Raw genomic sequence first — 9104 nt, 5'->3', positions numbered from 1 at the left:
TGCTGGCAAATGCATGGTGATAAGATGGGGATGGGCATGACTGGAATCAGTTGAACTACACTAAAAACCTCACACCTCTCTATAATACTATAAATGCACACACACTGTGATAACATGCTGTCTATCCAAACCTCTCTCATTAAGAGTTTGTGGCATCTGTTACTTAAGTAACATCTTTTATGAATGTGTATTGGTGCAACATATCAAGATAAAAGGGAATAATTATTCTAAATGTAATTATGGATGATATTCTGTGGTTGATAGTAAACAATAAGACCAGAGGATTTGTTTATGGGAAAGTACTTGTCATTTGTAGGTAGGAAATTGGACCCAAACACAGGAGCAGAGGGAGGCTGCATTATAGACTGCTAAATATGTATTAACTGAAGCAAGATACTAAGGAGCACTAGGAACACTGAGAGCACTTCAGAGCAGAAGGATAACACATGGCAACAACAATGACGGGACACAGACAGAACTGTACACAAGACTTTACACTAGAACCTGACAAGGAAACAGAACACACTTGGGAAAGGGGCTGGAACACAAGACTGAAGAAAACAGAGGATTGGCTGAGGGAAACACTGGGGAAGCTCATGGCAAAACTCAGAGGTGTTACAGTGTTGACTCCTTTGACAAAGTCTGCACTGTTGTTGTAGACGGCTGTCTGCAATAGACAGCGATGTAATGGATCAGCAAAAGCAATTATGTTGTTTGTGTGATTGTTAACATTTTGGGATTTTAGTATCACAATAAGTTGTTGTCCTTAAGGTCATTTTAATTTGGGAACATAGAGTTCAGTGGTCTGCTGAGGCATGTGGCATCAGTGTTAATATTAAATGTTAATTACATTTAAAGGAGTCAAAGGTCACAACAAAGGCCACACCACTTTGTGCTGCCTGATCAAGCAGTAAGCTTCTTACTGCAGCACCCTATGAAGCTGTCTGCTGACCACCTCGATTACCCGTGGAGTGCATGCACATCTATAAATATGCTTGTGCAACATTTATATTACTCCAAAGGTTATAGCCTAATAGTTAGAATTTATTTATTATTCATGCATTTATGTGATGACCTAAGCAACAAAGAGAGAAACTAATGATGTGAAAGACTGCTCTACTTTTATATTAGGCTCTCAAGGACAATAATCTTACTCCCAGTCTTACAACAACAGGCTTAACTCTTGGTTTCACAACCTGCCCTTCGTAGACAAGCTTTTATTTCAACATGCATTCCCCTAGCTTATTGTGGCATCATGAGCACATTCAGTGCAATACTGTCATAATAAATATATTTGTTCAATTATTACTCAAGGCTGAGTAAAATTTAACATAGTGTTTGATTTCCAAAATTTGATAATATAATCTAAGTTCATAAGAAACATGCCTTTGATTAGGAATGCATGTCAATTTACCATTTTTATTAACTAAACCTTTTAGAAGTGTTAAAATGTTTCTGACAAAATATATGCTTGTATACATCTAGTTTTCAAACTGCATGCTTTACAGTATTATCTCTAGCTACCGTATGCTCCAATCTACAGTATTTGAGGAATTACTTTCCAGGAGACAGAAAGCCTCAGAATGGAATACACTGGTGGTGACAGTTACTTTTAGGAGGATCATAATGAAGCGTTTGTTGAAAAATATTTTAAATTAATCTACTCATTTACCTCAATTAATGGGAACTTGTTTTAAGTTGATATTGTAAATAGTGTTTTTGCTTGCTATTTGCAGTATTTAAATTTTTTATGTTTGAGTTGTGACTCTCAGCCAGCCTGTAACATGTTTTCCTATCATTGCCATATTGAAAATAAATTTGGACAGTTTTTGTTTTCCAAATATGCACAAAATTACTTAAAAAATAATACCTGACTGGTGGCAGAAATCTTTCCGAATAATGGTCGGTCAGCAGTCATTCATGAACTACTAAACAAACTAATGAATTATAAACTATAATGAAAAAGTTATTTTGTACAATGATCAAAAGATTAGTAATCATTATACATAATATTTAATTGTTAACAAAAATATAGAACTCTGTTATTACTTATAAATGGACCGATAGATTTTCATAAAGTTATCAGTTGAAGTTTTACAAATGAATTTTCAGATGATAAAAATTCTATTCTAATTGTGAATGGTTACCATAATAGCTCAAATTTATTTTTCATTTTAAACAAGTATAAAATCAAATTGCTAGATAATTAAGAATACTCAGTAATACTTATCACTAAATGCTGTATTTAATGACTCTCTCTGTCTCTTTCTCTCTCTGTCTCTTTCTCTCTCTTTCTCTCTTTTTTCTCTCTCTCTCTCTCTCTCTCTCTCTCTCTCTCTCTCTCTCTCTCTCTCTCTATCTATCTATCTGAACAAAACAAAAAATACTGATGTTAGTGTTATAGTTCTACTTAATGTGCTATCGTAATCTGCTTTAATCCTGTTGGACAAAGTGGTTAGTTGACTCTGAAGTAAATGGATAACAACCCTAATCAAGTTAGACTCTTCAGTCAGTCTCATGTCTTGATGGTATTGAGGCAATAAACCCATTGTTCAATTAAACATCCCATCTTCCACAAATTAAGAATACTCCTGAAGAGAGAGTCAACAGAAAGACCTGTAGGTAGATAGATAGATAGACAGAGAGAGAGAGAGAGAGAGAGAGAGAGGTAGAGAGGAATACAGAGCCTTCCACTAACACTTAACTCACAAGTTGGGCTTACGCAAATATCCCGGTCATTTGAAAGTGATATGATATGTAAGGAATAAAGCTGCCATGTGTTCAAGTCACGATAGATTACAAAGGTAATCCTCTTAATTTATAATCACCAGGTTTATCTGCTTACCATAGTATATAACTAAGCAACTGTAGAATTGCAATAGAGACTGGAACCAGCCTCAGGAGTTAAAGCCTAAGCTGTGCTGAGTCTCTAAGTGCAGTGAGATCCTTCAAAGATGAACGGGACCGAGGGCAGCAACTTCTACATCCCCATGTCCAACAGGACTGGGCTTGTTAGGAGTCCATACGAATATACACAGTACTACTTGGCAGAACCATGGAAATTTTATGCACTTGCTGCATACATGTTTTTCTTGATCTGCTTTGGCTTCCCCATCAACGCTTTGACACTTCTGGTCACAGCTCAGAACAAGAAGCTCCGGCAACCTCTGAATTTCATCCTGGTTAACCTGGCTGCAGCTGGACTCATGATGGTGTGCTGTGGATTTACAGTTTGTTTCTTCTGCTCTCTTAAAGGTTACTTTGCATTGGGCCCTTTGGGTTGTGCCATGGAGGGCTTCTTTGCCACACTTGGAGGTGAGAATAATAAGTATAGATGTATGCAATATTGCACTGACGCTAGGCCTTGAATGATGCCTGCAAAATACTGTTCCATAGTTGATCAGAAGATTGCTGGTGTGTGGTGCATGACTATTCTTACTATTCTCTGCAAACCATTTATTCTTTTTTTGTATTTTTGTATTTAGGTCAGGTATCTCTGTGGTCCCTGGTGGTGTTAGCTGTTGAGAGATACATCGTGGTCTGTAAGCCCATGGGCAGCTTCAAGTTTGGAAACAATCATGCTGCTATTGGTGTTGCATTTACCTGGTTCATGGCATCAACATGTGCTGTCCCTCCACTGGTTGGCTGGTCCAGGTAGGGCTTGTTGGAGAAAATATAGAAGAAACACAGAAGTAAAGTTAGAAGTTTTTATCATCATTATTATTATTATTATTATTATTTCCAACACTGAAATTTCACTGAAATACTCTATTCAATACCCATTTGATAGGTATATTCCTGAGGGAATGCAGACTTCATGTGGACCAGACTACTACACACTGAACCCTGCATACAACAATGAATCATTTGTTATGTACATGTTCTCTTGCCACTTCTGTATTCCTGTCTTCACCATCTTCTTCACTTATGGAAACTTAGTGTGCACAGTCAAAGCGGTAAGACCCACAACATCCATGCATACCCTTACATGCATGCACAACACATACAAAGACACAGGTCTTTGGTGTCATCTCATGAAGCACTGATTGTTGGCATATACTGTATCATTGTTGCAGGCTGCAGCCCAGCAGCAGGACTCAGTCTCTACCCAGAAAGCTGAGAAGGAAGTCACACGTATGTGTGTCCTGATGGTCTTTGGTTTCTTGCTGGCCTGGGTCCCATATGCTAGCTTTGCTGCATGGATCTTCTTCAACAGAGGAGCTGCCTTCTCTGCTCAAGCCATGGCTGTCCCTGCCTTCTTCTCCAAGTCATCAGCCTTGTTCAACCCCATCATCTATGTGTTGCTCAACAAACAGGTGGGATATGAACACAATGTAATTTTAGAAATATTATTTGAAACATGGTGTCATAAAAATTTGTGAAATGCACACACCCTCATGAGTGAAGTTTACCTTCCTCTACCCAAAAAGGATTATGTGACAATTGCACCAATTGGACATTTAGTTTGTCATATGAAAACGCCAGTTACCTTTACATTTAAGTAACTAAAACCTTTTGGTTGAGGTGAGGGTCAGGATTTTGTCATGGCTAAACAAAAAATGCATGAGCTGATAACTTAATTCACAGTAGAAAACTTGTGGGGCAGAGGGAAGGCCCATATTACCTTCTTCAAGATAAAACTAACACATCACTTGAATACTATAGGAAACAGGAGTCCCACATGAAAAATTGAACATAAACATGGACAATATAGAAGGGTCCTTTGGGAATCCAGTGTAAGTTACCAGAGTTGAAGACAAATTTCTGTGGCCCTCCACCACTCTGACCAGAAAAAACTTGATTTTTACTGCGTTACTTTGATGTTGCACCCCTGGACATGTCTCCTCTAGCTTATTCTTTTGTGCTGGGGATGCCTATTTATCTAACCTTTCATGCACAAAACACACTATTTACATTTTAATACACTGCGCTTGTTTTATGAAATGTCATCAGAACAGACTATGTTTCAGTGTGCATGTGTAACATATTCTGATTATCCAGAATCATCAATCAGTTATCTTAATTGTACTGGTGGTTTTCCAGAGACCTGAGAGGATTCTGGATAATGAGCATTTCAGCCTATGATCAGAAATCTAGTCTGTGTTGATGTGACCACTATACAACAAAGCCCAACACATCTTCTAAACAATACGTTTACAAAAAGGTGCTCTTGCATTTTAGAGGCAAATGCAGAATCTCTGTACAAGCTGTGCTAATAGGGTGATAACCAATGGGCCTAGCATTAGTGTGTCATGATAACGATGGCCCCAGTGCAAAGGTATCAGTTGGACCCTTTTGCACATGCACACGTTTGTTACCGCCTTTGCCCATACAAATTAGCAGGCATATGGATGACAGGTAGAGAAATGGCACTATTTAAAGGTCCCCTGTGCCACCTTTCATATTTCAAACAGTGACCAGTGGTCTGCGCCACAGACGGCTTTCCCTTAATACTGTTAACACTGAACAATGGGTATGTAGCAGTGTTTAATACTGGTTCATAATGACAAAAAACATAATTGTTTGTTGGCAGTGGTGGAAAGTGTTCTACAAATTGCTACTCAAGTAGAAGTTCTGTTACTTTGTTGATACTTTACTTAAGTAGAAGTAAAAATTAGTAAAAATCTACTGCAGTAAATTAAAAAGCAGCTCATTTAAAATGAACTCAGAAAAAAAGTGACAGTTACTTTTTCTAAACAGTAACAGTGCTTGGTGTGATATTTTCCATGCAATTATAAGAGGATGAGAGTACATGGTTCAAACTGACAAATGTAGAATAAGCACATAATGATTGAGTGATGGTTGGGTCTACATGGTTCTCATCGTTAGGTCAACTCACTGATATGTTTCCCCTTGTTTCCACACTTAGTCCACATTTTGCATGTTGGCTCTAAATGGTTCTGACTTCCATCGACCTCTGCAGTTTTTCATCAGGAAGCTTTTATTGGAAATTTGAAAATGACAGAAAGTAGAACCAACAAAGTAGAACCAGGTTCCTCTTCTCATCTTTGCTGACTGACTGTTCCATGTGAAAGGTTCCATGATCTGTCATTGATCATTTGTTCTCTGTAATGGATATGATTTTAAATGTAGTGAAGTACAATTCTCAAGCCAAAACGTATTTAAGTAAAAGTAAAATTACTGACCTTAAAAAATAAAAAAAAGTACAAGTGCACAATGTACTCAATTACATTACCCTGAGCAGAGTGGCCCATTCACTGGATTGTCCAAAGGGCCCTGTGGAGCTCTGAGCCGTGGTGCAGCTGTGCAACTTGTGCAACTTGTGCAAGTTGCACCTGTGCAACTTGTTGCACAGGTGGTAGTTCCATCCCAGGGGCCTTGTCATGAACCCCTGCACTAATTAAGAAATTTTTGCTTATTTGCATCGAACACATTCCTCACTTCTTTGATAAAATACACCCTAGCTGTTGTGGTAGAAGTCTGAAAATTTGTTTGGCCTTGTTTTGTCTAGGTATAATTGGTGATAAAGTCACAAAATCTAAGCCTGCCTTTACTTTCTCTTTCCCCCAGTTCCGGAGCTGCATGCTGTCAACTATTGGAATGGGAAATCTGGTTGAAGATGAGACCTCAGTGTCCACAAGCAAGACAGAAGTGTCCACAGCATAAAATGGACAAAAGACGATCCCTACAATGGCATCTTCAATGTGTGGATTGGCTACTTAGTCCCAGTATTCACTTTGATAAATAAAAATATTTGCATGGACAGTCTGCATTTTTATAAATATTGTTTCATACTTCATCAAGCTAAATACAATTTGAAATTATTCTCCATTATTTTGCTGGTGTAAAAAGGGAAGTATTGCACATGGGAAAGGCTGTCATACATGAAAGTAACTCACAAGAAAGGACACAACCTGAAGGTGAACCTCAACTGGCATTTGTTTAACCTCTCTTTGCACTGCTTTCACTCTTGAGATCTGTTTGCCTCCATGAGCTGTAATATTCAACGGTGGCAGTAAGCTCTATGCTTAAGAGGAGCACAAGCTGATTTCAACTAAACAGGTCAGGTCATATTTCAGAGGAGACATGCCTCTGCCACCAGTAGTACATTTAAACAGGTGAAGACATGCTGTTGTGCACCATCTTGCTCTGTGACAGGTTTTGATGAATCTTTATTTTTATGTTTATGCTATTTCTAGGTTGACCAAATACTGTAAATATTTTATAAAAACAACAAAATATGTAACTAGATTAATAAATGCATGCATGAAAAATATTTCCTTGGTTTTGTTGTTGTTTTATTGAACTTTGTTTTACTTTTACAAACATAGAACCGATGGACTTCTGATTTTCTGTATTTATTTATTTGTTTGTTTTAAACTTGAAAGTAATTGAGTGAGAAGGCAGACAGGCTGATAGACAGGCAGACAGATAAACTTATTTAAGGGTTAGTGGCAGACGGTAAGAGTGATGCTATTTCTTCTCTATCTCTCTATCTCTCACTCTCTCTCTTTCTCTGAGTCTCTCTGTCTGTCTGTCTATCTATCTATCTATCTATCTATCTATCTATCTATCTATCTATCTTTCTATCTATCTATCTATCTATCTATCTATCTATCTATCTAACCCTAACCCTCTATCTATCTATCTGGAAAAAAAATACCCTTTTTTCCCATTTTTACACATTTGGACCAGATCTTTTGTGGTCACACACACACATCAGTATTTTAGCATTCCATAGTAAACTTAACAAAGTTTGTAACTGTCAATTATCTTACAGACAGACAGATAGATAGATAGATAGATAGAGAAAAGAATGTAGATGGACAGAGAAGAGCATCAGTCTTACAGTCTGCCACTCACACTTAACACACAGATTGAATTTGTAGTAATATCCCTGTTGTTCGAAGCAGATATCAGAGGAATAAAGCTGCCGTCTGTTCAAGATAGATTACAAACACAATCCTCTTATGACAACACATTTATAATCACCAGCTTTATCTACTTAACATGGTATATAAAGCCTTTGTTCAGCAACAGCAGAATTGCAATAGAGAACCAGCCAAGCAAGACAGAAGTTTTCTTTGACAAGGAACTTCAACATTTTCTTTGGCAAAGAAAATGTTAGATCTGCCTGCTTCCCAGTATTGACATAGAACTTTAACAACTATAACACTGCAGCTATAGAAGCTTTTGAGCCCTGTCTTGTAAAAAATTGTTCTCATACAATTAAACTGCATTCTCAATTACATTTTGAGGGGAATGTATTTTGTTAAGGATGACGTTTGTTTGTAACATCACAAGTTGTAAATGACTTTGTCTGAAGCCAGGTGGGGTGGTGGGAGGTGAATGGGTCAAACAACCAACTTTCACCCAGGTGACCAAAGTTTGAGTCCAGCATGAAGCAACAGTGGTGTTCTTTGTTGCTCACATTACATATGTTACGATAAGCTACCAGGTTAGTTGATGTTATGCCTAAACCTAACCTTGACCCAACCTTAACCAAATAGTTTTGGTGGCTTGGGTAATGAAAAGGTAATGAAACAAGGGTAATAAAACTAGCTAAAATGCTGCCTGACATGATAACCTGTTGGTTAGAATCATATTTGTGATACATCAGAAATAAATTTATTTGTGACAAAAACTGAGAATGCAGTTTACTTAAAGTTTAGTATAAAGTTTAGTATAAACTTTCATTGCTCAGTTGGTTGTTTTAGTAGTTGATCAAGCAAAATCCAAAACATTTGCTGATTACAGATCCAGTAAGACCACTAAGATGCTGAGATTTGCTTTTTTTCCTCCATTCATATCACTGTAAAATAAATATATTGGGGGTGGAGTGTTCAATGAAATAAACACACAAAGAGAAGACAAATTCAATGATAAAGTTCACTGACAATGAAAGTGATCAATTTTTTTTTTTTTTTTTTTTTATATATCTTTGACTTACACCATCATATGAAATCTAGACAGACATTTTGCCAAATCTGTTATTCAAAAGTAAATATTTATTGGCACATACCATTTTGTTATGTGTGTTATGATGCAACTTTGTCATGATAGGTGCTTGTAATATGGACTAAAGGTGGGTATAAGCGAATACAACAGTGGGGCATAAAGATGTCTAAAGGATTTAAAAAAAA

At 37.2% G+C, this 9104-nt stretch overlaps 1 protein-coding gene across 1 annotated transcript; it reads left to right on the top strand.

The window, feature by feature from the left end:
• Positions 1-2954: 2954 nt before the first annotated feature.
• opn1mw1 (opsin 1 (cone pigments), medium-wave-sensitive, 1) lies at positions 2955-7212 on the top strand. Its single transcript, XM_030051537.1, has 5 exons — positions 2955-3315; positions 3486-3654; positions 3791-3956; positions 4077-4316; positions 6532-7212. Exons 1-5 carry the CDS (start codon positions 2955-2957, stop codon positions 6625-6627), a joined length of 1032 nt encoding a protein of 343 aa, XP_029907397.1. The 3' UTR covers positions 6628-7212.
• The last annotated feature ends 1892 nt before the right edge of the window (positions 7213-9104 follow it).

The sequence above is a fragment of the Myripristis murdjan genome, chromosome 5 (assembly GCF_902150065.1).
Source record: "Myripristis murdjan chromosome 5, fMyrMur1.1, whole genome shotgun sequence".
Classification (NCBI taxonomy): domain Eukaryota; kingdom Metazoa; phylum Chordata; class Actinopteri; order Holocentriformes; family Holocentridae; genus Myripristis; species Myripristis murdjan.
This window is presented reverse-complemented; position numbering and strand designations above follow the sequence as displayed.